Genomic DNA, 25,573 nt, shown 5'->3' on the forward strand with positions numbered 1-25,573 from the left:
TGGACTATAGAGACTGAACACTCAAAGCAAAAATATCAAGTATTCTACATGGTTATGTATCTGCCCCTGGCAAGAAGCTTTCTTTTTTTGGAATAAGAAGACAAAATCAGAATTCTGTGGTAGAAAATAAAAGTAAAGCCTAAAGGAAATTGTCACAGAACATTCTAAAGATCAAACCTACTCAAATTCAGCGTCCATTTAGAAATGTTTTAATATATACAATATCCCACATACACAAAAAGGTAAATTACAATTTCAGTTTGTGAACAGAGAGGGCTTTCTGCTGCTTCTGTTTCTTCTTTACTTTGGTTGCATCTTTGATTTGCATTTTTACTTGATCTTGCAGTTGAGAAAAGAAGGCCTGGGATGATTTCAAGACCTTGTCTTTACCTTCATCCTGTCATTAGACAAAATATTTGTTAAAACCCAAATATGTACAAACAGTACCATTACATTACTTACTGATTACTCACATATAATGGTATTTGACTTTGAAAAAACCTGGTAATTGCTTTTCAAGGCTATTTTTCACTGCATTCTTAGAGCACTCCTGCTGTCTGAAGAAACAGAGTGCACTCCTTTTCTACCTAGCAATTACCATGGTAGGTAAGAACAGGCAGCAAGAACAGATTCTTGCACATCATAAGCTACAAATATTTGTTTACACTTTGTGTGCTGCTCTGCTTTTGAAAAGATAAGCATAAAGATTTTAGAAGTAATCAAGTGATTTTTCCTATTAGTTTCTAACACCTCAAAATTTAGTTTACATGGTGTCATAGGTGGTACACAAGTTTACTGTTTTACATCATGCAAAACAAAATCAACCCGATGAAACCAGAAAGAAGGCTCCACAGGAAGAAGTAGAAAGTTACACAGGAATATTCTATTTTGAAATAGTTTAAGTTACTTAAAGCTCAGAAAGAACTAAATAGAAATGTCATCTGCAATTATGCATGCAAGTCCCACTTGACCAAGCAGAACAGTTCAAATGCAGGAAATAGGAGCGTTAAGTATTTGCAGGAACACCACCGTGTGAACTTCGCAATAAATAAAAAGTAGTCCCTAATGCAATCATTTCCACTTTGTGAATATACTTTGATAGAAAGTAATTGTATCATACATTTTTTTCTTGTTTTTCCAAATCTAAATATTAAGTTGCTTACAACTTCAAATATATTTCATCATCTGAGTAGGCTTATAAGTTTTCCAACAACCATTTAGGTATTATTTATTCATAATTAAAGCAATAACACCTACATAAATATGCATTATAAACAAGGGGGTCACTGCAAAGTGCAACCAAAGCTGTATTTTTTTCAGACCTCTGTACTGACATGATGCTGTCAAGATACTCAGCAAAATCAGGACTAAAAAGGCATTCAACACTACTTTGCATAAGACAGTTATAACTATGGAACAGTTCTACCAAAAGTGCAGTTCAAAAGAATACAGGGGGAAGGGGTGGGGAGGGGAAAAAAGAGTATGTTTTGCATCTGCCCTTTCCATGTCTTCTTCCTACCTCTTTCTTTCCAATAGCTCCATTTACCTTTTATATTTGCTCAGATATAAATAAGGTAATGAGGTCTGGCTGGTAAGCATATGTACTACTTGTATACAAGAATTTTTGAGGGGATGGGGAAAGATTAGGAGATATAGTTGTGCCAAGAGGAATGGAAAGGAAACAAACCCTACACTTGGTAATTTTTTGTGATAAAGTTCCCCTTCCTCTCTCTAGCTAAATATTATCTATCCTTGGGATGCTAATATTCTAATATTCTTTAACAGTGAAGCTCTAAGTTATACAGGATTACTTAAGAGAGCCTTACCTTGAGCAGAGTTGCTTTGCCTTCCTTTGTAAGCTTTTTCAATTTTGCTGCAGCAGCTTTTTTGCTAAGTTTTGTGCCTTGTTCTGGTTTCATCTTTTCAAGAAGCTTTTGACGTTTCTCCCTTTCTTTCTGCTTCATACATTTACGGAGTTTCTTCTTTCTTCGTTCTCGTTTTTTGTCTGTGGGAGTCTTTTCTGCATCTGTTTTTACATCACCAGCTTTGTTCTTTTCCTAAAAAGAACAAGATCTCTAGATCCATAAACGTGCAAAAGAAAATACTCATTTCACAGCACTCAAATCTGCCTTAGTGTTTCCACTACTTCAAGTGTTCAGCCAGCTCAGGGTGATGCCACGTAAAGACAAAAGCCAAAAAGCGGCTAAAGTTGGGAAGTGCAATTTGTTCAAATGATCGAAGACATGCTAATTGCTCTTTGCTGTTGTCATTTAGCTTTCCCCTTCCAAATACCCACATATATGTTGGGAAAATAATTACCATCACGTAACAGTCAAGAAGAAAATCAAAGTATACCATAGCTTACTGTAGCCAAATAAAATTAGCTCTTTCCCCTTCTTCCAAGTATTTAAAAAAAAAAAAAAAAAAAAAAAAAAAAATAGGCACCCCACCCCCCAAACAGCCACCAACACTAAAATGTAAGAAAGTCCACAAGGTGGGGAAGCCAGGCTCGGGGGGCAGCATTGCTCTGGCAGTCATTATACCCTTCTATCAACAACCGAGATCCCCTCCAGATCCTTACGTGATTTCCATTTGTATTTACCTTGATCTCTTCTGGTGCTAAGAGAGCAGCATCGCTAACAGCAACAGGCGCTACTTCTTCCATACTTATAGCTGGAAGGTTCGAAACGATTTTAACTTCTGGCACAGGCTAGAAATAAGGAAACATATTTAGGACTGAGCACACCATCTCACAGCAGCTTACAGCTAACTGAAGATACTAAAGATTTGGTCTTGTTTAGAGGCAGCTATAGTGCATTCAATATGAAATAAGAACAAGCTCAGTAACATTCAATGTTTACATTCCATTCCCCAAATATAATTTAAAGTATCCAGCTTCAAAGAGGGGGAAAAATATCCCAATGTTACAAAACTTATATACTTACGGGTTTGGGTGTGAAGTGGAAGTTACAAAGTGCATCCAGCTTCAGGAAGAGTGAATCCATCATATCCTGAATTTCTTTGTGTTCAGGATTTTCTTCCTCTTCAGTCTTTTGCTGCATTAGTAATACAATGTTACTGCAACACCATTCATAAAGATGTTTTACTTTAGCAAGACTGATAACCACACAATATACAATTCAGAGCCATTACACTGGTGATCACTCAGAGAAAGATCGAAGTACTTCCACAAAGCAGAAAGCAGAGTTAGCAGTGTACACATGAACATGTAAGATTATGTGATGTGAACCTCAAACTGGAAGGAAAGGTATTGTTTACATTACCTGGTGAAGTTTCATGTATTCTTGCTCATAGATCTCAGCAAGACTCAGTTTACTCTTTTCATGATCCAAAGTGATACGTTTTTTGTATTCAAAAGCCTCCTCTTTTGGTTTTTCTTTTGGTACTACATCGTCCCATGCCTGAAAAAGTCATAAATTAATGACCAAATGCAACTACAGCCAAATATCAGGTGCTACAGCTCATTTTTTCATATTACTTATCTGGCACATTAGTTTATGCATGTGGCTTCCCAGGAACTCATAAAGTTTCACGCTTTCATTTTGAAAAAACAAACAAACAAACAAAGACTTACAGCTCTAGCTTATGTGCTTATTTTTAGTGGATCAAGGCAAAAATTGTATAACAAATGTGTAGTTTTCTTAAGTACTTAAATACTCGCCCCCACATATAGCATTTTTAAAAATTCAGCTAACAAGAAGCCTCAACAAGATGTGTGATACAAATCTACTAGTGGATTTTAAGAAAAATAAACAACTGAGTTTTGGTTAGTCTTTGGAATACTCAGAGTGCTACTGTTAAGGTAACAGACAAAATTTACAGACTGGTATTACATTCCAAATAAACTCCTTAAGAGTTTTATCTGCAAACACTCTTTTTTTTAAGCGCACCAAAACCTAGCATATAACAGGCATGCAAAAACAGAGCTCCTTAGAAATTTAGAGACACATTCATCAAAGCAAAAGAATAAAACTACCAGCTGTAGAAATTAAGATAACTCTACACCTCATGTTTTAAGAGCTTTAAACTTACCCTTGGAATGTGCCCTATGAAACAAGTCTACAAACAAAAAGATAATACTAACCTCATCCAATATTCTCTGTTTAATGATGTCTTCAAGCTGAAAAGTAGTTTCTTCCGTGATCACAGGTGCTGAGAGGAAAAGAGAAGAATTTTAAGATTAATGTTTCTCCAGCAAGAAATACTTTTTTGTTTTATAAAGAATAAAGAACAGAAGAAGGAAGTAAAGCCTTCAAAAAATTTAGTAACTGAGGGGCAAATAAGTAAATAATGTTTTCCTCTATGTTGAAGAGACTAACCATATTGTGGAAGTCTCTTAATAACTAATCCGCCATCGAATTAAGGAACTTTCAGTTAAATTAAAAATGAACAAAGAAGATCACAGCTTCCTGTAGTATCCACTACGAAAATGCACAACCTCAAAAACACACCATGAAGTTTAACTTATTGTTACCCTGGTCTTGAGTCACAGGTATTCTCAGCAAGGTCAAAGGTAAGAAAACCCAATGTGACATTCAACACACTTTCCGGAAAGCTCTCTCTCTACTTACCCATTCGGACCGCATGGTCAAAAAATACTGTTTCCTCCAAAAGGCTGTTTTCAGGTCGTTTTCGTCCAGTCACTTCTCCTTTAAGCTGCCAAGGCTTTTCCTCTAACAACTCTTCTTCTAAACTTTTTATTTTTTTGCTCATCTGAAAAACACCATTTCCTAAGAAGTTTAAAACACAGAGCTCACAACTAAACTCATGGCAATAAATTAATACTTATTTCAGGTACTTCTAACTCCTCATCACATAAAGATGTGAGAATATATGACTGCATATATATGCGATGTAGACAAGCCACTATTCTTTCCTTACTTTGTAAATAGCTGCTACATATTTGCCAGACTCTGAACAATTTTTTTTTTTTAAATGGCCACTGTTTCAAAGTATTAGCAAAATAAAAACAAACAAACAATTACCTTTTCCTGTCTCTTCTCAAAAGAAGACTTTATTTCACTGGGATCGATGCCCTTCTCTAATTTCCTATCAGTATCATCCTCTGTTTCACTGTAATCTGGCAAACTAAAAGTGACTTTTTTAGAGGCTTCTTTACTTCTCATGTTCTCCATCATCATTTCATTAATATCCTCAACCCTGTAATATTAAAATTCAATATAAAGGTTGAACAGCCTCTATAATTTTTTACATGAAGATATTTCAGACATTAGATGTTTACCTGTTACAACTAATGCACAATTAAGAAACACAATAGACTTTCATTGAAACCTAAAGGTAAAGGACACTAGGGAAACTTCTATATGTTAAAAATAACTTTCAAAAACAAAAGTTACAGCTATTAAATTATTTATTCAAATAAATATCAAGAGACAATACTCAAAAGAAAAATAATCTACCTTTTAAATAAGGTGACAATGCAAACCGTGAACATACAACAGATAACAGAATGACAAACCATGACTAAAGTGAGCCTGGAATTCACACTTCATTTTCTACTCCACTTCTATGTAAAATTAATAGGTCATTTTAACTGCAAATAAAGTATATACTTACTCAGACATACTTTCTTCATTCTCCTCTTCAATAGCACTGTCTGCTTCTTCTTCCTGTTCATCGTCAACATCATTAGCTACTGCATCATCGTCATCGACCGGATCAAAGAAATCTTTGTATGTCAAGTCTCTAGAACTTTTAACTTGCTAAGAAGGGGAAAGAGAAAAAACAAAAACAAAATCACAAACAAAAAACCAAAACCTGTTAAGACTGGCAGCAGTCTAAGGGTATCCCGTCTTTTAAAGTCTTTAGCACCTGGGGAATAGCACTACTTGTGTAACAGTGATTCCATTTCATGAAGCATCAATCTGTGGTAGGGCATGTTAGTAAAACTAACCTCTTTTACAACTATTTTAAATATTCTATCACTTAAATTAATTTCCAATTTCAACATCTACAGATGTCAAAGAGTAGTAGATTTTGCCGATAATCTGTTGGAATGCATGCACGTTCCCTTGTACCACAGGTATAGTTCTTACTCGCTGGGGAGAATCTCTGGTAATAATAAATAATAAACGATTTATTTTTGAAACAAGTACTCAGCAACTTAAATCAGAGTTACAGAGCCACGTCCCTGGAAAAAGAAGTTTCCCAAAGCCCTTTGCTCTGCATCAGTCACCTTAGTGATCTCTAATTGCCAGATGTCAATGCTGAGTGACACGTCTTTTTCATTTGCTGGGTGATCTATTCTGCAATTCTGCAAGGTTTCTTGTTTGTATTTCTTGTGACATACTATCTCTTCCTTTATTCATGCAAAAACCCAAGACTCATCTAAAGAGAGACTGGAATAGCAGCACAGTATGTTCTTTTACACTAGGACACTTTGTTACCAGATATTCATGTAAAATATATTATTAAAGTCTCTGAAGTCATCAAATTTTACTTAGTAGTTTCTACTCAGAGTTCAACAGTTTATAATCACCCTAAGAGACATCATATCTTGATTTAAAGTAAAAGAGACATCAGAAAATTAATTTACTGATATTCTTACTTTCATTTTATCTTCTTCAGACTCTTCGTCTTCATCATCTGAGACGACGTCTTCAAAATAATTAATTTCTTCTTCTTCTTCTTCCTCCCTGTTTTCCTTCTCTACATGTTCTAAAAATGCTTCCATCTCAGCCAGCTTGAAAAATTTATCATCCACTATAGATTTTCTTCCCACTTTCTTCAATGTGGTTTCCTTGGATGTTTTAGTTTGTTGCTCCAGTGCTTCAATATCAAAGTCAATATCAGAATCCTCATCGCTGTATTTCTGCATTACGCTTTCTCCGAGTTTACTTTGCTTTTCTTTAAGTTTAATCTTATCTTTTGTATGAACATTCTTCTGTTCAGTTTCTGCTTCCATTATGTTCTCTTCCAGTTCCTTGTCGCTGCTGGTCTCTGCATCAGAGCTATCCTCTTCCTGGTCTGAGAGAAGGCTAAGATCTTCATCCTCAGCATCCCTTGCAATGGATTTCTTGAAGAAATCGAGAACTGCATTGTTCTGGAGTTCTAGTTGTTGCCAAATCTGTTCTTCATCAAAACTTTCTATCACCAGCTCTTTTAGAGGACCCCCACGAACTATATTACTTCCCAGAGTTTTATTCAAATCATAGAGAGTCTTTGTTAACGCTCTGAAGTCAGAAGCCAGTCCATCTTGCACACTACGAGTATGAAAAAAATTAAAAGCGTCAAAAATCACAATCTAATATTAATATTTTATTTTCTATTTTGCAGAATTTATTAGCTTTCGTTCATTTTACACCCATTAAGTTAATCACACGCACCTCTTTTTATGTCTGCTCAGATATTTTGGTGCTACAGAATAGCAACTTTCAACAGTTATTGCTGTTGCTTAACTTTTTACACATCTCTTGGAGTACTACTACTAAACATTCCTAGAAATTAAGACATTGTAATTATTAAGCCACTCAGCTTCATTACACTTTGTGTATGAAATAGCAGCTGCACAGAATATTCCACCCTTTAATAACTATATCTTCTTATATTTTGAGCATATTTAAGCACTCCAGACACTTTGGAGAAGTAAAGAGAATCACAGAATCATCTGATTGGAAGAGACCCTCAAGATCATCGAGAACAACTATTAACCTAATGCTGCCACTAAACCATGTCCCTAAGAAATTCATCTGTGCATCTTTTAAACCCCTTCCAGGAATGATTTTTTCTAATATCCAATCTAAACCTCCTCTGGTACAACTTGAGGCCATTTCCTCTTGTCCTAAGGCTTCTTACTTAGTAGAAGAGATCAACACCCTCCATGCTACACCCTCCTTTCAGACAGTTGTACACAGTGATAAAGTCTCCCCTCAGCCTCCTTTGCTCCAGGCTAAACAGCCCCAGCTCCCCCGGCCTCACCTCATCAGACTTGTTCTCTAGACTCTTCACCAGTTTTGTTGCCCTTCTCCAGCACTTCAGTACCTCTCTTGTACTGAGGGGCCCAAAACTGAACACAGTATTGGAGGTGGGCACTCACCAGCACTGAGCACAGGGGGATGATCACTTCCCTTGTCCTGCTGGCCACACTACTCCTGATGCGAGCCAGGATGCTGTTGGCCTTTCTGGCCACCTGGACACACTGCTGGCTCATGTTCAGCCAGCTGTCAACCAACACCCCCAGATCCCTCTCTGCCAGGCACTTTCCAGTCCCTCTTTCCTGAGCCTGTAGCCCTACCTGGGGTTGTTGTGACCCAAGTGCGGGACCCGGCACTTGGCCTTGTTGAATGTCATGCAACTGGCCTCAGCCCATCGACAGTATAGCGCTAGACACCTCAAACATCCGAGACACAGATCCCTGGTTTCAAAAAGGTAACTGCCTTCCTACACTGCCTTACTCTTCACCTTTTATATTTGCGTAGTCTCCTCCAGTTTTTTTTTCTCTCTAGAGTTACCAATGAATGGTTCAACACAGCTGATAGAAACAGAAACATTCCTTGCCCAGTTCCCGAAAGCTGAAGAAAGGCACAGGACACCGCAGTAGCGGCGGCAGAAGCCCCGGCCCGGTCTCGCTCCACGCGATCCCCGCGGCACCGGGGCAGCTGAGGGGCACGCGGCCTCCCCGCCAGTGCACCGCGGCCCGCCCGAATCGCCGAGCGCTGGGTGCGCACACGCACCCGGTCCCACATCTGGGGGCTCCCCAGCCCCTGGGACACCCCCAGCCCCGCAGTACCTGAGGAAGCGCTCCGGGCGCGCCGCAGCGGCCCCGGCCACCCTGAGGCCCGTCTCCAAACTCCTCACTGTCGCCATCTTGCCCCGGCCGCGGCGCGTGGAGCCCGCGGCACCGCCTCCCCGCGGCCGCCAGCTCAGCCGTCCGGCCGACTCCCGCGGCCAGCGCCGAGGTTCCGCGCACGGGAGTTCCGCCCCGCGGAACGAGAGCCGGCCCAGCCCGGCCCCCGATCCAAAAGCAGCCCGGCCTCCCAGCCCGCGCTTTTGTCACAGAACCGCCTCGGCTATTCATCTTTAGGTGGGCCTGCTCGCATTGACACTGAACCGCAAGCAGGGTACTGCAGAGTCATCCACTGATGGCTGCTGCCTCCTCCCCTCGGAAAAGCGAGGTATTGCTCTGGATTGGGATGTTCAGCACTGAAAAACCTGCTCTAAATATAGTAAAGCTACAGTCATCTTACTTTGCAGTTTTGTCTCTCTGACCTAGATGCAGAGGCTATTTTGGAATGGCACATTTCCAGCTGATTCTGTGAGCACAACACCCAACATTACCTGGCGTCCCCAAGCTCCCTAACTAGACACACATTCACACACCTATGCAATCAGTGAGCGCTGCCCAGTGTTCTTCAACTGTTTTCCTAATTTATATCACATAGTTTCCTTAAAGTTCATTTTATAAAGTCAAATTAAGCACTACACCCACACACCCTGCAGAAGAAGCTGCTGCTGTAGCTGGGGGAGATGATCCACCCTTCTCCATGCTGCAAAATGCATTAGCAGGGGCTGCTGCCCATGCTGCACTCACTCTGCCTGCTGCTGTTCCCAGCCACCCCAGCCGTTCAGCTGCTGTATCCAAAACTGTGACCAGCCTTCTAACTTTGTTTTTGCTATTGCCTTTGCTGTTCCTCTGCTGCTTTCATGTTTCCTTCTTACAAAAAAAAAAAAAAAGTAAGTACTTTCGGTGCACAGAAATCAAAGGCCTGCTATGCAACTTCAGTGTGTCTTCTCATCGCACTTTGTACCCTCCAAATAACATGGTGTGGCAGAGGGCCCAGCCAGCAGAGGCATGAGTGTGACCTGAACCTATGCTTCTTTGAATATCATAAACATATCTGACCCTTTACAACCTAGGTTGGAAGCAGAAAGTGTCATATATTGAGACTTCTAAATAGCCATTTTGGCCACTGATTTTGATCTGCACTTTTAATTATCCAGATATTATCAGATTTGAAATGGCACAAGCTGTTTATCACAGCAACTTGCAATTTCCTATGCCCCTGTGACAAGAGGAATGCAGCACCAGAAGACAACTTGCTCATTGTCCAGAGTCTCTTCTGCACAATGCTCTAGTCAGAAAACTTTGCCTCTCTACAGATGTCCCTTGCTATAATTTGCCTCTTTTGCCCTTGCTTTTTCAAACAGCGCCCAGAGCGGTCCCTGCACAGTCCCGCAGCAGCACGGCTAACTCTGCACAACCGCCCCCCTGCAGGCTTCGGTTCCCCCCGCGGCCGAGCACGCCGGCTCGAAGCGGCCGCAGCGCCCGGCCCTGCCCGTTGGAGCTCTCTCCTTCTGGGAAAGGGACCGGGCAGCTGCGCTCAACCGCCCCAGCGAGGGCTGTACAGCCCCTCGGCGTGACACTGACATTGCCACTCCGACGCCTCGTACCAAGACTCTCCCGTGGCGCCGCTCCTAACACCACAGCCCCGCGCTGTCACCGCGCCGATAGGCTCCCGGCCAGGGGCGGTGGCGGCGGCAACGGTGACGGCGAAGGGCGGCCGCTTTCCGGGACCAGGCTCCGCCTGCCCGCGGCCGGGCTGGGTGCGAGCGGCGGGGCGGCGAGATGGCGGCGTCCCTGGGGCGCGCGGCGGCCGGTAACGTGGGGCCGGGCGGGGCGGGCGGCGGGGCCCGTGAGGGGCGGCGGGCCTCAGGGTGCCCGCTCCGGCCTGGAGCTCCCGCCCCGCGGCGGCGGGCACTGCCGCTCCGCGCTGGGGCCGGGCGGGCCGGCAGGGCCGGATCGCGCCGCCCGTGCCTGCGCTGCAGTGCGGGTGCGGGCCCGAGGCTCTCCGTGAGAGCCTTACAGGCCACAGCGAAACGGAATTGCTTTTATAAATGCAAACAAGGTCCTGCGATCCACATGATATATTAACAGCTTACGGTATCTGCCTTGCAATAAACTTGTGCAGCAAACTTACGGAGCAAGGAGAAGCTCGTCTTTTTACGGTACAACTTGGAGGCCAAATGCAAAATATTTTCCTGTTCCTTATAATTATCTGGACTGTTCACTCTCTTAGAGTAGTAAGTACGGGCAGGTTAAACTCACTGTACCTAAACCACACTAATTTACTCAGTAGCAGTACACTGCAGGAGAAAAGCGATTGACAGACTTGATGTTGTCAGTGATCAACCAGTGGGACACTGGGAATGAAACACCTTTGTATAATTGCACTGATGGAAGAAGCCAGAGCTGCAGCAAAACGAGACTCAGTTTCTAGGAACTATTGAGCCCATCTGATTCCCACAAGCCACCTCCAGCACGGAGCAGAGCAGCACTATGGGCGACCTAAGCCTTGTTAGCTGGCAGTTTTCAAGATGCCAATGCCACCTTGAAACTGCTGGGATTTCAGAAGGGCCAGGCTCTGCCCATTCTCCATCTGGTGCAGATCGCTGATACGCAGCCCCTGTATGCCAGAGTCCCTATGGCAACAACGTCCTCACCATACTTGGAAGTTTTTCTCAACCTGAAATGGCTGACAATGGAGCAGTGCCCAGTGACAAGGTTCTTACTGTGACCCACTGTCATATAACCTCTGCACAGAGAACATGACTGAATTCAGTGGGATTTGGCTTTGATTATTAAGCCATGTAAGTCAATGAACACTTCCTCACACAGGGAGCAACAAGCCTATGAATAAACATTTGAAGAATGAGGGTCTTACTTTACACTTGTAACTTCATGTTCATAATCTGCTCTGTTATTGAGTGGGTCAGTTCATACAACTGTACATGTTTAAACTCTGGTGTGCACAGTAGTAGTAGATCAGTCAATCATTAATAGAATAAAACCCAAATAGAACAATTTAAAAGTATTCTTCAAAAGAAGCTGAAGAAGATGACAAACATTCTGCAGCATCACTGAGACTAGGAAGCCAGCAACCATATTTGAGAGCAGGATCAGCTGAATCTTCTCTGAAGGACAAAATTTCTAGAAAACTTCAGATGCGGTTGTCAGTGTTTGAAAAATGAGGTCTTAAAAAACAGTAGGGGGAAATGCTGTATATACCAGGAGCATCAACTGCTTGTGTGAATTTGGTCTGCATATGCAAGTTTTTCAAGCAGCATATGTATTTGGATAGATACTTTAGTCATGGGGTCCATTGACTTCAAAAGAAGCAGAGAAAGTAACTTTTTTTTAACATCGGAGAAAGTTTAGAATTTAATAATTCTGTAGTCAGTGAAGAAGTGCTTCCATGATTGAAGAATTTAGCCACAGCAATTAATAGGGCCAATTTTTTTGATATATGCATAAATGTGTTTCTTTCCTGAAACATGGAAGTGATGGGGTTTCAATCTGAAGTTTGCTGAAAAGCTTTCTCTTTCACCCCAAGGTCGTATTTTGATTATTGGGTTAGAAGATGACTACAATATTAAGAAACTAATATATATATTTACTAATTTATATAATGCAAGGAAAACACAAACACTTTTTGTTTCATCTCAGTCAATTCATACTGGTAATTATGGGTTTAAAATTAAAGCTCTATATGCATATGAGTAGAGCTAGGATAAATTCACAAGACTTCACAGAATACAGTGAAAAAAAAAAAAACCACAACAGAACAAGCCAAACCTTCTGAACTGAAGAGTCATCTGCCCCTACATACTCCCAGGAAAAATATATAGGGTTCTACCACCCAATCCATTAAGAGAGAGGAGGAGATGGAGAGATGCATAAATAATATAGTCATATGAGTGGGCATTTAAGTATCTTTGACTTTACAAGAATCTTAGGAATACACTCACTTTTTCAATAGATTATCTTTCTAGGAAACACCACAAAAATCAAGCATTTTTCAGAGAGAACCCAAAATAGCATGTTATATTCCTCTTGCTATTGCTTCTGTAATAGCTGAGTAAAAGGCTGTGTCTCTATTTTCTGTCAATTTACTTGAAAATAGACAAAATACAAATAAAATTGTAATAACCATGTAGTAATATGCCCTTTGTGAAGTACAGCAAGAATATGGGATATGTCAAAAAGAATGGAAAAAATCCTAGCCTCTCCCATCAGTAAGGATTGCTTGAAAAATCTACATTTGTAGTATTTCTACTGAATTGTGGTCTGTTAATAATTAGAAGACGGAATGAAACAATAAAAAGTTCTAGGAAATGTAACAAATTATATAGTAAGTGGTCCTTATCTTTCAAAGGATTTTTCTGTTGTGGAGAATACTGACCTTCTGTAGGTAGAAGAGTATTTCTTGCTTCAGCAAGAATTGGATGAGGCCTTAAGAAATTATTGTAGGAAACATAGCTGCTTAAATAGACTATTAGGTGGACAGAAAAGACTACGGCAGTTGTGATGTTTCTTTATTTTTAATTATTTTTTTTAATGCATTATTTACTCTGGTGATCTGATCAAACTCTAGTCTGGTTAATTATCAGTGCCTCTAATTATGCCAACTAGATACTGCATGTTTCTTGGTTTGTACATTATAAACATTGCATAGTATTGGTTCCTCAGGCAATTGCTTTGTTCACCCCAGATAAAGCTGCATTTAGATGGCAAGTCTATCTACAAAACAGTTCCAGCATAAACATTTGAAAAGCAAAAATTCTTCTTTTGTGTAGGAGTTGCTAGGGGATTTTCTTCACATGTAAAAAGTTGAAAAGTACTTGGAAATATTAAGTTACTCTACTATGCCAGTATGATAGCCTAAAAGTAACAAATGAAAAAGAATTGTGCAGAACTTCTGAGTGTGATGAAACAGAGGACAGGATGTACTGTGTGAAATGTTGGCAAGATATACTCCAGGGCAGTTACTTGCAGAACTGGACAAGTTGCTGGAAATAATTAATGTAGGATGTCAATTTAGTATTATCAAAAGATTCTGAATAGACTTACTTTTGTGATACCTAAGTCTTTGGAAAGATGTACATTGTGTGTTGTAATTTTAATCTCAAATACACATAAACACCTCTTCTTCCATTAGAGCACAACACTCAGAAAGACTTAGATTTAAGGACTGTATCAGTTGTCTTTGTGAAGAAAAATAAACTGATACATGTAGTCATGAATTCCTGTGAAATGGTAGTTCTCAGTTTTATACAGTGAAGCTAGCTGATTAAGTACAGTTACTACTAACCTTTCTGCTACTGCTAACCTTACAGCTACTACTAACCTTGCAGAGTACAAAGAGTCTGAAAAAATGCAAACCATGCTATCCTCAGTGTATGCAAAGCATCCAGAATCTCACTGCATCCTTTGCACAATCTCAGTAAAATAGCACATTTGTGAACTTAAAGCTAAGAATGCCTCAAAGACTTTCAAAATGCTGCGATGCCTCTAGCTTGGCCTTGAGGCACTGGGAACTCTGACATGGCCTTAAGCAAACTGGCATGAAATTAAAATGTATCTATTTTATGAATATATCCTTTCATCTAATTCTAATTCTGCTGCTAGAAACAACTGATATGATCACAATTTTTCCCCCACCCCCAATGCCTCCAGATTTTAGTACTTTGACAGATGAATTTTTAATGTAATTCATTTGTTAGTATCCTCATTTTATTAAAAAAAAACCCCAACCCTAGAACTATTTGTGAGCAATACATCAGTTTGATACAGTGCAAAGTTCAGTACTGCCTTGTCAGAGCAGTCAGTGAAAAGTTCTGTAGATATCTAAACAGCTTTTCATCACACTGAGTTTCTCCATGACTTCTCCATCTTTTGTATACATTAGCCCTTTGTGATATGGTCATGCAATATTATTTTATAATTACCTTTGTATTTATGATGAGCCAAATCATATTCTTTTGCTTTTGCAAGTCACACTGAATTCAGTGCCACTAGTTGCATTTCAAAAAAAGTTATTATTGGTCAGTTGGACATGATATTGGTCACAGTACTTAGAAGTAAAATATTTGTAAGCATCTTAAAACAGATCAGTGAAACTAAGTATAAGACTTGTATGGCATGTGAAAAGCAAAAAGGGCAAATAACTTAATCATTAGAGAAAGAGAAAATAAGAAATCAAACTCAGGGGATTTTAGGATTTAAGCCTCAGATACAACATGACATTTCTTTCCTTGCCTGGGTTAGTTCTGACAGCTGAGAGCTCAAGTCTTTTATCTTTAGGATCTTGTAGTATTGGTTCTGTCCAAGGTTTTGTTTGGTTTTTCATGTTTGTTTGTTTGTTTGTTATAATTTCTAGATGTACAGGCATATCCTAATTTCTTTCTCTATTTTGTAAGCAGCTCTGAAAAATTCAGAAGTCACTTTTAAGTACATTATACAGTTGACCGTTACATTTGGCCATGTATTCCTCTTTTCAACAGGCATATATAAGCATTTACACCAAACTGGTGGTTGGTTGATTTGTTAGGTTTTTTTATTTGTTTGCTTGTTTGGTTATTTAAAAAATAATTCTGAATAATTACATAGTCTCTGAAAATAAATTTCATTGAGCTGTTAGCATTACAAAATAATTATTTCTTTGGTCTCAGTCTGCCTTCAGCTTTGCATGCTGGTGTGCTTATGACATAGGAGTTATATAGGCCTCATTAAAAGGGGAAAGAGAAGACATCGATACTTTCTCAGAAGCATTATATCGGTGCTTTTCACTTTTTTCAGGGCTTCTTACCAGATTGCAGACTTCAACTCCCACAATACGAACTCTATTATCATCAAATTCCTTTTCTCAAAACATTCCAAGCTGTTTGTGGAAACTGGGCCGACTTAATCATGTAGCAATTGCTGTACCTGACTTGGAGAAAGCTCAGTCCTTGTACAAAGATGTGTTAGGAGCACAGGTGAGCGAGACTGTTGCTCTCCCTGAACATGGTGTCTACACTGTTTTTGTGGAGCTGGGAAATACCAAGCTGGAACTTCTGCACCCTTTAGGAGAGAAAAGTCCCATTGCAAGCTTTCTGCAAAAAAACAAGACTGGAGGAATGCATCATATCTGTATTGAGGTATTTAAACACAATATATCATATGATAAGATAGAGATAGTGAAGTATGCATAATTTTTTCATAGGTTTGACCTGTGTCAAGAACACATATATAAAGCTGTCATATTTGCGAAAATTTATATTGCATAAGAAGTCGTCTTAAATGTGCCTTTTTTCTGTTTTCAAAATCACAGTTCAATTTCATGATATTTTTTTCCTCCTCTATGCTATAAAGATTAAATTGGGGAAGGGAGGGTTAAGTATCCAGTGTGGAAGGTGGACAAGCCCAATGGCTTGTGAAGAGTGTTTGACAGGTATCAACTTCCTGACTTAGAAAGGACATACACTGGAAAAATATGGAGTTGCAAGTTTAAGCTTAGGTGTAGTTTAGATTTTCACAAGTTTCTTCCTGCGTGATATTTAGTTGCTAATTGTATACAGAAGTCAAAAAAGATTGTCAGTCGTACTTAACCAAGCAGCAGTAAAGTCTCCAGAGTTTCTTCTGTCCTGTTCTTCGTTGTCCATCAAAGAGAAATTGATCTGAAAGTACACAAGATGTAAAGGTGCTGGGTAGCTATCTTATGTACTGTACTCATGGTTTAGTGTATATTTTTGATGCAAAATTTCATGCTGCTGCCTGTGACATGTTCTTAACATTTTACAGATCTGAGTCTTGCAAACTTTATTATTTCATGCAAAGTGTAATAATAAAAAGTAATGGGATTACTGATGTGGGTAAAAATTGTTTTCAGAATACATCTAAAAAGACCAGTGTTTGCTGTTGCATGCTTTTATGCAGAATTGAGAAATTTTGCATACATGCAGGCATTGCAATTTTTCTTACATTGTCTGCCTATTTACAGATATTCAAGAATATCAATTCCATTTAAATTTACCCTAAATTGTATTGCTAGGCAGTTCTGCTATAGATATGTGAAAGGCCACAGCTGAATTTAGAAAATGGGGGTTGTAGAAGAAAGGAGTGATTTGCATTACAAATGAAAAAAACCTCCATCCCTCTGTAAGACCAGCAGTACTTACAGGTACAAGAGAAAGAAGTTGTAGGCATTTCTCTGGAATAGAGCTCAAAGCACCCAAAAGTTTAAAGTATATGTAATCTCTTTTAAGACTCAAGTATATGTAATCCCTTTTAAGACGTTTCAAGAAATATTTGCTTACCAGCTGAATTTGTTCTATGTAGATCTCCATTTTGTATGAGAGATTATGTTTTTGCAGATAAACCAAAGATGGCTGTCAAGCGAAGTCATAATGTTAATTATGAAAACTGAGAAGAATCAGAAATGCTAATTGTACCATGTGCGACAATGCAGAAGTGTTGCATTAAAAAAATAAATTTTTTAAATGTATAGAGTAGGTCAAGCAAGCCAGGAGTCATAATCTGGTGGTTTATTTCCATTAATTGGATATTGGATGAGCTAGAGCTACTTGCAGCCAGCTTTTCCTGAATGAAGTCTTGTAACTCACTAATGGATTCGCTACGCAAAAAATAAAAAAGATGATTGTCCTAAGTCCCTTGTGTTTGTCTCCAAACAAGTAGAAGATTATAGACTAATATATTAATACATAGAGAAAAAATGCAATCCATTGTAGGCCTGCTGTTTAAGTGGGACTGAAAACAGATTTGGTCACTACCATAGTCAATGAAAAAGATATTAACCTCCCTTTTCCAATTTTCCCGTCCCCTCAGAATGGAAAACCTTACATCAAAGACCAAAATTCTGAAGTTTAGCAAAAATAGTTTCCAGAAAAACTGTAAAAGAAATTCAGTGTCAATGAATTGTTCATTTGCAATTAAAAAAATATTTTGTAGAAATATCTTTCTATGAACAATTTTAGTGCAAAAAGCTGAATTGCAAAAATTCATTCGGTATTGGAGAGCAAGCCTGACAAGTTTATCAAAATGTTTTTTATTTCTTCTTTCTGTCTTATTATTCAAAGGGAAATTTTAGACAGATGTTTTGATAGGGAATTTGTTTCAGACAAAATGAGCACTTTACAAAAAATTAAATTATTCCTGACCAGATGTAATTGAATTTAATATCTGCAATTAAAAGCATTCTGGATGCTTGGTAGAATAAGAGAGAAATCTGAGCCTAATATTCCCCTAACATGGGTGCATCCTCAGGCTTTCCACTGTTTGCTCGGCTTCCTTGGGGCTGCAGGAATTGATGCCAGCTGAGCCCAGGCACGGTTCCTCTCCCGGCTGTCTCCGCAGGACAGGAGCAGCAGCTGCAGTGTCTTCTCTGCTTGGTGAAACAACCTGGAGGGGCTCATGGCACACGTTACATGTGCTGTTTTATTTTACATAAAACTTCAAAGTAATTTCTTTTTTTAGGAGACTGGTAGTTCTGTGTAGGAAGAACTGTAGTGAGTTCAGAATTTTCATCAACAAAACTCCTGCAAATAAGTAGGAATTAACTGATTTATACTCCTCTGAATTAAAGCTAGGTATTTAGTTCTTCTCTACAATGGCATCATGCAAATTTATTTACCAAGTTATGTCCAGACACCTCAGTCTTGAAAAACAGCAACGCCCTTACTCTAATTCTAGGTCTTTATTGATTATTGACTATTGGATTTGTTAAACTGAGAATGAATGCATTTAAGGTTTGATAAAATTCAAATTTAATCTGATAACATGACATCGGAATTAAGATTGCATTATACAGCACAGACATATTTTTGTTAATTATTTATTTCTGCAGGGAACTGTACTGAAATATTATGTTAAAGGATATTATTATAATTAAGTTCAATAGGAAAACCTGGGTTTCTGTTAATTCCATGGTTTTCTTAGGAAAATTTATGAAGCTTAACCTACTCAGAAGGAGGACACACAAATCTAAAAGGGACTTCTACCTTCTGCCGTCCCTTTTCACAAGCATCTAATAAGTCAGTGTTCTATCATCAGTTAGACAGGGAGGCATTCTTCTTTAGTTATTGATAGTTTGAAAGCAGTTTGATCTTCTTAGTAATAGTAATGCAGAGTTTAAATTATTTATGGAGTCCTTATAATGTAACAACAAAAAAATCAATAGGCTTTGTGCATGAGTGATTTTTATTTAATAATTTCTTACATATAGCATAATCAATTTAACCAATATTTTATAAAATATTCAAATAACAATTGGAAACTTCTGTAGGAATTTTATTTTTAAGGCTAGATGTTTTTAAATGGTTTTATAATGTAATTTATTTTCAGAATTATATTAGAATTCAGAAAAAACATTTTAGTAAGTAATTATCTTATTGCTCCTAAATGTAGAATCTGCATAACAGTGTAATATGTTAATTTCTGTGAACTGTATTTTTCTTTTATAAGGTGGATGACATAAAAGCAGCCATGACAGAACTGAAGAAAAAAAATATACGAATATTGAGTGAAGAGCCAAAAATAGGTGCACATGGCAAACCTGTGATTTTTCTTCACCCTAAAGATTGCCACGGAGTCCTTGTGGAACTCGAGCAAGCTTGAGCTGTAATATTCATAAATAAAACAATAGATGTGCTGTGAAGTTACTGAGCTGGTGCTGGGAATATTGATGTGGTATTCAGTTTCTACAAGTTTGCTGTAGTTCCTGTGGATTAAGTACAGCTTTTGAGTACTGAAATAATGCTACAGATTTAGGGTCGTTTTCTTTTTGTTGTTGGTCTGATTTTTAGAATTAATATGTTGATATTTCTTGATTTCTTTGTGATTCTAAAGACAAATACATGAGCCGTTACATATGTAACATAGTAATTTATGTTCTGTGGCCTCATGTTTGCAACATGGTTTTACCTCTGTAACCACAGAAACTGTACAGTTTCTAGGTCATCCCACATTATTTTGTTCTACATTTCAGAGCAGAGACCCACTTCTTAGTGACAACAATATAGTTTAGATATTTCCTTCAGAAATAAAGGAAAAAAGGAACATTGTATTTTCAGTTTTCACCATTCAAGGTATGTGCTTCACACTGACTGATTGATTCATGCAACAAAAAAAATGCTGATGTTATTGTATGGATGTCTGCAACCAGTAAATAAGTTTTCCTTGGCATAACAGTTACTGCCAGGGAAGTTACCATGCATAAATCATTATTTAGTTGTTTTATGAACTCTGTGGATGTGCAGGCAAAGTGAGAAAAGTACCTGAAAAATTATTTGCCTGAAATATATTTCAGACTGTTATCTACTTGTCCTATTTTAGGTTTTTTTCAGGTATTGAATATTTGTTTTTCAGGCTTTATCAATAGGAAGGTATCTGGGAGAGACCTGAATAAATAGCGATTAATTTTTTCACTTACTTTATAAATATTGTTTTCCTATGCAAAAGCACTTAAAAATCAGTGGAAAACACAAGCTACATAAGTCTTGGTTCTGTACACTGTCTTGAACATCATAAAGCATGCCAGCACACTTATGTTTGTGATAGACTGCAGTCACAGTTTGTTGACTTACTAATGGACAGACTTCACTTTATTGGTGTACATTAAGCAAGCAGTGTTTGTCCTGATATTTTCTTTTATAGTTTTGGGTTGTTTTTTTTTCACATGTCAGCTGTAGAAATTGAAGACTTGCTGTTTCTCTCTCTAGTTTTCTTAATCCTTAAAAGTAATATTTTTTCCTAGCTAAACCACAGTCTGAATTTTACATTTTCCTACATCTCTGCATATACAGTGAATTGTTTCAGCTTGATATGAAGTAAGTTCATTTTAGTCTAGGAGAATTTTTATGTAATGGAAATTGAATTATTTGTGTTCTGTGTCATGTTTGCTGCAACAAAATACGAGTATAATGTTGACTGAGATTTAAACAGGCCTTTAAAGACATTGATCATTCCTCATGAATTTTACTTCTGAAAAAAACTCTGCAAATCCATACATTTTTTTTAAATGAAATAGTTTTGCACACAAAATAAATACTCCTCCTGTCATATTTTAAGAAAAATAGTGTCTTCTGCAGGATTCTTGCATTTCATCAAATCACTATTTAGAGGGTAGTTTGTGATCTAAATTCTAAATTGTTTGAATTCAGAAATCCTAAGGCTCATGGTGGAAAAGTAGGATGATTTGATATTCCTGACCTATGATTCTGCCATTCTGGGAGATGTTCTATTAGCAAAGCTGCTTTTGTTTTTCTGTTCTTTCAAAGATGCGGAGGAATCTTTTCTGCAAAACTAGCATAGGAAGTCTTTGAACCTAATACCCTTAGTTTGGTGGAACAGAAAACAGGGCAGTCCTGCATAGGTTCATACTCTATTTCTCTGTCCTGTCTGAAGGAGATGGAATTTTGTGTATGACATCTATCAATACATTCAGAGATGTAGCTTGATAAATATAGTACTAGGGAATGGAGATTTTGAGTAAACAATACCTACTCCACTTGTCTCATTGTGGTCCCCATCTCATTAGCAGAAAGAGACTTGTAATACTTTTAGCTAGTAACCACCAGTTTTCCTGGCTGACTGCAGTGAGGTTGGCTCGCAGTAAATCAGCTGATGTATTTTGTTCATCATAACTAAGTCATGCTCCCATCTCACTCACAGTTTATACATGTAAACTGACTCCTCCTAATGTAGAAGTCAAGACAACAACAACAAACAAACAAAAACCAACAAAAGTTTAGGTCTGTAAAATTAGTCAAATGCTCCAAACTGGGCCATGCTTATTACAACCTCTTACCATTTGGTGGGATCAGACTCCCTTACTTATCTGGGTGTGTGCAACAAGATACGAGATTTTCCACCCTTGGAGCTCTAGACTTGGAAGGAATAGCCAAGAGAGCTGGACAGCTGAAGAATCTGAAGACAGCTAAGATGCATTGACAGAAGCTTCCTGTTCATAAGCCTAACTCCCATTGGCTTCAGTGGGAACAGGATCAGCCCCTGTACTTTTAACAAACATCTAGTACTTCACCTTAAACAAGAGAGCCTTTGCCAGTCATTCTTTGTTGTGACTTTCTAAGGGTTTGAGGGGGGGGTTAGATACATGGGCCTTACCCTTTGTCACTGCAATGATTAAAAAAGGGGAATAACATCAGGAAAAACAGTGAAAATTCAGGGATGGAAACTACAGCAATAGACCACTGTGATTTGTTTCTTCCAGTGGAGGGACACTTAATCATATACCCCTTTGGCACCAGTATTCTACTTCTGGAAAGAACAACAGGGATTCAAATAACTCGAGCCTGATTAGCTCAGAAGGGAATTTGGCTTTGACAATGGGTATTTGTTGGGAATTTTTTCAAAAAGTACAGTGAAACCTTATTTTCTGATACTGTCAAGCTTTTCAGAAGATGAAATGTTAATATTTTATCAGTAAGTTTTGCCAAGCTTGGGTCATTTGTCAAGTGCAAGTTCCCTGTTCCAATCTCTACATGTGCCTGTTTTCCCCTCAGAGGTCAAGCTTGTTCCCATTTTATGCTGCCTAAGGGAGACAAGACACATTTTTCTGGACTCCATCAATATTACTCAGGCAGCTAAAGGGCTCATAACTAAATGACACAAACTATTTTCTTTACTTCCACTCTGCAACCCTCAAGTCTGTGCTAGGTGGGAGAAGTGGAACAGGCTGCAGAATGAATCCTATTCCATATGCATGAGACAAACCTAGGAGCAAACTCAAAAAGCTAAGAACAAACTACATGCCTTTTAAAAGCTAACCTTACAGTTTTGCAAATCTGCAAAAACTCTGGTCCTGTTATGTTTATACTGCAATTAATTCACCCGAATAACAAAAACAACCAACCAACCAAAAACAAAAGAAAAAACCCAACCAACCAAATAACCAAACAACCAAAAAACAAACCAAGAACAAAGCAACAAAGAACCCCAACCTGGGTATTTCATTCTGAATTCAATTGCTTTATTACCATATTTACCCAACTTATCTCAAGTTTTGGAAGAATGTACTATCAGGGTGCCACAGCTACAGTGTTTTATACAGTTAACACAGCCTGAAAATCTAGAAAGCAGTGAGTGAATTAGAAGAGGAACTGAAGATGGCACTTGCTTTTGCAGACCACTCTCTGGGTGTATAATACTTCTGTGTTTAACACTGAGACTAGGGTTTACTTTCTTAATGCACATGCAGAAGCAATGCTGTCTGCTGTTAAGGACAGTCCCTGGATTTGGACTTCATTGCTAAGATAAATGAAAGGAAATTTGTGTGACCAAGGAAGTCTCATAGTAAGACCAGAAAAGATGGAGATGTTTACAATATCTAGTTGAAGTACTTACAGTAGGTGCTCAGAATCATTTCCTTGGTGCTTCCATTTGATTATCTCCTTACAAGAAATTCTTCCTGTAGTTAACTGACTTGAGTTGGTTCATAGAATAGAATAATTTCAGTTGGAAGAGATCCTCAGGATCATTGAGTCCAACCATAAATTCTTGAACATTTTAAAGTAATGATACATTTTGAAGCACTTCATGACTCTTCTAGAAATAATTTAAAGTGATCTTTTAACTGTTATGCTTTGTTAAGATAAAAATAGCAAATAGGTACTAAAATCTTCTATAAAATAGATCTTTGATGAAGATTTTTTAGTAATTTTCAACACTGCATTTTTTTCAGTAATGCAGGTTTAAACCACTATTTAAATAGTTCTGAAGTAAGCAGTAACTGTGGGTACTCTGAAGGAATATGTGAGGATGCACAATTTGCATTAAATATGGGGAATATCCTACTTCCGCATCTGTGGCTGGCTTGTATAGAAAAGACTATTTCCAGAGACTGAAGAGTAGTAGAGAGGTGCATTATTGGACTGATATCATGCACCTTATTTTACCTTCCTTTTTGGTATGTTATTTTCTATAACAACCATCTGTCTAAGTCACTGTCTCCAAAACAGGGTGGGGGAAGATGTTTGTTTGGAACTTAAACTTAAGAAGTTAAAAAATATATTGCAGTCTCTTTGGGACCCCTGCAGTCTTTGAGAGGTCAGCTGTAGCACAATACTTGCAGCTGCAGTAACTTCAAAAAGAAAACACATACCTGCCCTATCAAGCTGGAAATACCGCTTTTGGTACATTGCTTGGGAAAGTGACAACTTCCTTATGTATATGAGGCTTTTTCATCAAGTTAACAATTTCAAGAATTAATAATATGAATTAAAACATTATTTGCCAAATGTTTCAACAACTCACCTACAGATTATATATAACTTCCTATAGTTCTGTGTAAAACATACATACATTACAATTTACGTAATGTTTTAGTTCTCATTATCTTTAAAAGAGAACCAAAATCGGTGAAATAAATAGGATATAGAAAGGGACAGACTAGAAAAGTCGCCATAGAAAACCATGATAGAAAATAGCCTCTTAATACCAAACGATTACTCTGTAGTTAGTGAATCTTAACACAAATCTTAGCAACTAAACAAACAAAACAAAACTCCACAAATTGGTGTTTCCATGAAGGGCTTTTGCATGCACATGGAATTTACTCAGTGCTAAGCAACTGGTATAGCTCCCCTGGGCAAACAAAAGCACACCAAGTTGGACACACAGCTATTGTAGTGAACATTGATATCTAGCTGATTGTAATGCAATATAATTACACGAGAACAGCTTTTCACTTTTGCTATAATGAGAAAGACTACTTTTTACACTCAAGAATATCTACAAGTCTCAAATTTACATGGTTATGAGCAAGTCCTGCTATAATTGGCCTTAGAGCACTTGATCTTACATATTTTCCTTTATATACAAAGTAACCACCATCACCTAGCTGAAGTAGAAAGATCTAGTAGTTTCTGATGAAAGGCCCAAGGAACCAATTATGTTTATCATTCACCATAACAAATGTTCTTGGAGAAACATATCACATCTTCCATTTTTAATCTTTTTTGGGGGGATCTATATATTATCTACAGAAGGGCATAAAATAATGATTTGATCTCATAAATCTGGCTGTATGATAGAATGTGACTAAGTCCAGTGCTGTCCCCTGTTGTAATGTTCAAACTTTTGGTGTTTAATTTGATTTTTCCTGCAGTGGAGCACCTCAAGCAACAGGGAAACCTGAAGTCAGTAACTAGCAGGATTACATAGCTAGCATTCAGGAATGTACTTCACAGAAAAATAGGGTGCAAGACTGACATAAAATAATGTATTCTGTGGCCCTCCCCAAGGCAGGGTCCCTAGGTGTACAGACAGGGTGGCCTTGCCATGTGTCACAGCAGGACTGGAAGCCTCCAGCAAACACACCTACCTACCCGTGCTGCTTGAGGGGCTCCAGAAGGGTAGAAGGGCTGAAGCATTCCTCCAGTCCTCAGGCTGGGTGACAGGCCCTGCAGCCAGCTCTCCATAGTGCCCAGGGCTGAGCAAGCTCCTCCACAGGCACAAGTGGAGTTGGCGCAGAGCTGGGCCTCCCGCCTTCATTGTCTGTGATGGGTTAGTCCGTATCACCAAGCCACTCATTTTTTGTGCCATTTTGTGAGAAACTCAAGGGCGTACAAACACAGCGTCACCTCACCAGCCGCGTGTGAGGCAGCGCTGGGAGTTCTGCCATTGCCTCTTCCAACCTGGTTGGGAGGAGGCCGAGCAGGACCCCGCGAGCGGAGAGCGACGCCCGCGCTTCGAGACCGGCAGGTAGAGCCGGAGGCAACCGGGCGGCGGCGGCGGTGG

At 38.8% G+C, this 25,573-nt stretch overlaps 3 protein-coding genes across 7 annotated transcripts in view; 2 read left to right on the plus strand and 1 right to left on the minus strand.

Moving 5' to 3' along the window:
- Nucleotides 1–193: 193 nt before the first annotated feature.
- On the minus strand, nucleotides 194–25,511 carry MPHOSPH10 (M-phase phosphoprotein 10). 4 transcript variants are annotated; one of them, XM_071813846.1, is made up of 12 exons: nucleotides 25,162–25,511; nucleotides 16,404–16,476; nucleotides 6,590–7,244; nucleotides 5,599–5,744; nucleotides 5,007–5,181; nucleotides 4,593–4,734; nucleotides 4,106–4,173; nucleotides 3,285–3,422; nucleotides 2,946–3,056; nucleotides 2,603–2,710; nucleotides 1,827–2,057; nucleotides 194–397 (listed from the first exon to the last, which is right to left on the minus strand). In XM_071813846.1, the coding sequence occupies exons 1-12, from the start codon at nucleotides 25,376–25,378 to the stop codon at nucleotides 248–250; spliced, it is 2,214 nt and encodes a 737-aa protein (XP_071669947.1). In that variant the 5' UTR covers nucleotides 25,379–25,511; the 3' UTR covers nucleotides 194–247. The 4 variants fall into 4 exon arrangements, with proteins under 4 accessions (XP_071669947.1, XP_065703611.1, XP_071669948.1 ...); XM_065847539.2 differs by having other exon boundaries at nucleotides 16,409–16,476; nucleotides 25,162–25,321; XM_071813847.1 differs by having other exon boundaries at nucleotides 25,158–25,321.
- On the plus strand, nucleotides 10,489–19,472 carry MCEE (methylmalonyl-CoA epimerase). The gene is made up of 3 exons (XM_065847540.2): nucleotides 10,489–10,637; nucleotides 15,617–15,957; nucleotides 19,280–19,472. The coding sequence occupies exons 1-3, from the start codon at nucleotides 10,607–10,609 to the stop codon at nucleotides 19,430–19,432; spliced, it is 525 nt and encodes a 174-aa protein (XP_065703612.1). The 5' UTR covers nucleotides 10,489–10,606; the 3' UTR covers nucleotides 19,433–19,472.
- The window catches only part of APBA2 (amyloid beta precursor protein binding family A member 2), a 100,122-nt gene continuing 99,961 nt past the window's right edge, over nucleotides 25,413–25,573 (plus strand). For both annotated transcript variants that reach the window (XM_071813844.1, XM_071813845.1), the window contains exon 1: nucleotides 25,413–25,537. The gene's annotated coding sequence lies outside the window, so the exon portion shown is untranslated. The remainder of the gene's footprint in view (nucleotides 25,538–25,573) is intronic.

Source organism: Patagioenas fasciata, chromosome 12 (assembly GCF_037038585.1).
Source record: "Patagioenas fasciata isolate bPatFas1 chromosome 12, bPatFas1.hap1, whole genome shotgun sequence".
NCBI lineage: Eukaryota > Metazoa > Chordata > Aves > Columbiformes > Columbidae > Patagioenas > Patagioenas fasciata.

Bases quoted from the DNA above. Each gene is read 5' to 3' on its own strand.
- MCEE (XM_065847540.2), top strand. From the start codon at position 10,607: ATGGCGGCGTCCCTGGGGCGCGCGGCGGCCG. The intron at 10,638-15,616 runs GTAACGTGGGGC...CACTTTTTTCAG, and splicing joins CCTGGGGCGCGCGGCGGCCG to GGCTTCTTACCAGATTGCAG. The intron at 15,958-19,279 runs GTATTTAAACAC...TTCTTTTATAAG, and splicing joins TGCATCATATCTGTATTGAG to GTGGATGACATAAAAGCAGC.
- MPHOSPH10 (XM_071813846.1), bottom strand. From the start codon at position 25,378: ATGGCACAAAAAATGAGTGGCTTGGTGATACGGACTAACCCATCACAG. The intron at 3,423-4,105 runs GTTAGTATTATC...TGACTTTTTCAG, and splicing joins AACAGAGAATATTGGATGAG to GCATGGGACGATGTAGTACC. The intron at 2,711-2,945 runs GTAAGTATATAA...CCTTATTTCTAG, and splicing joins TCCACTTCACACCCAAACCC to CCTGTGCCAGAAGTTAAAAT.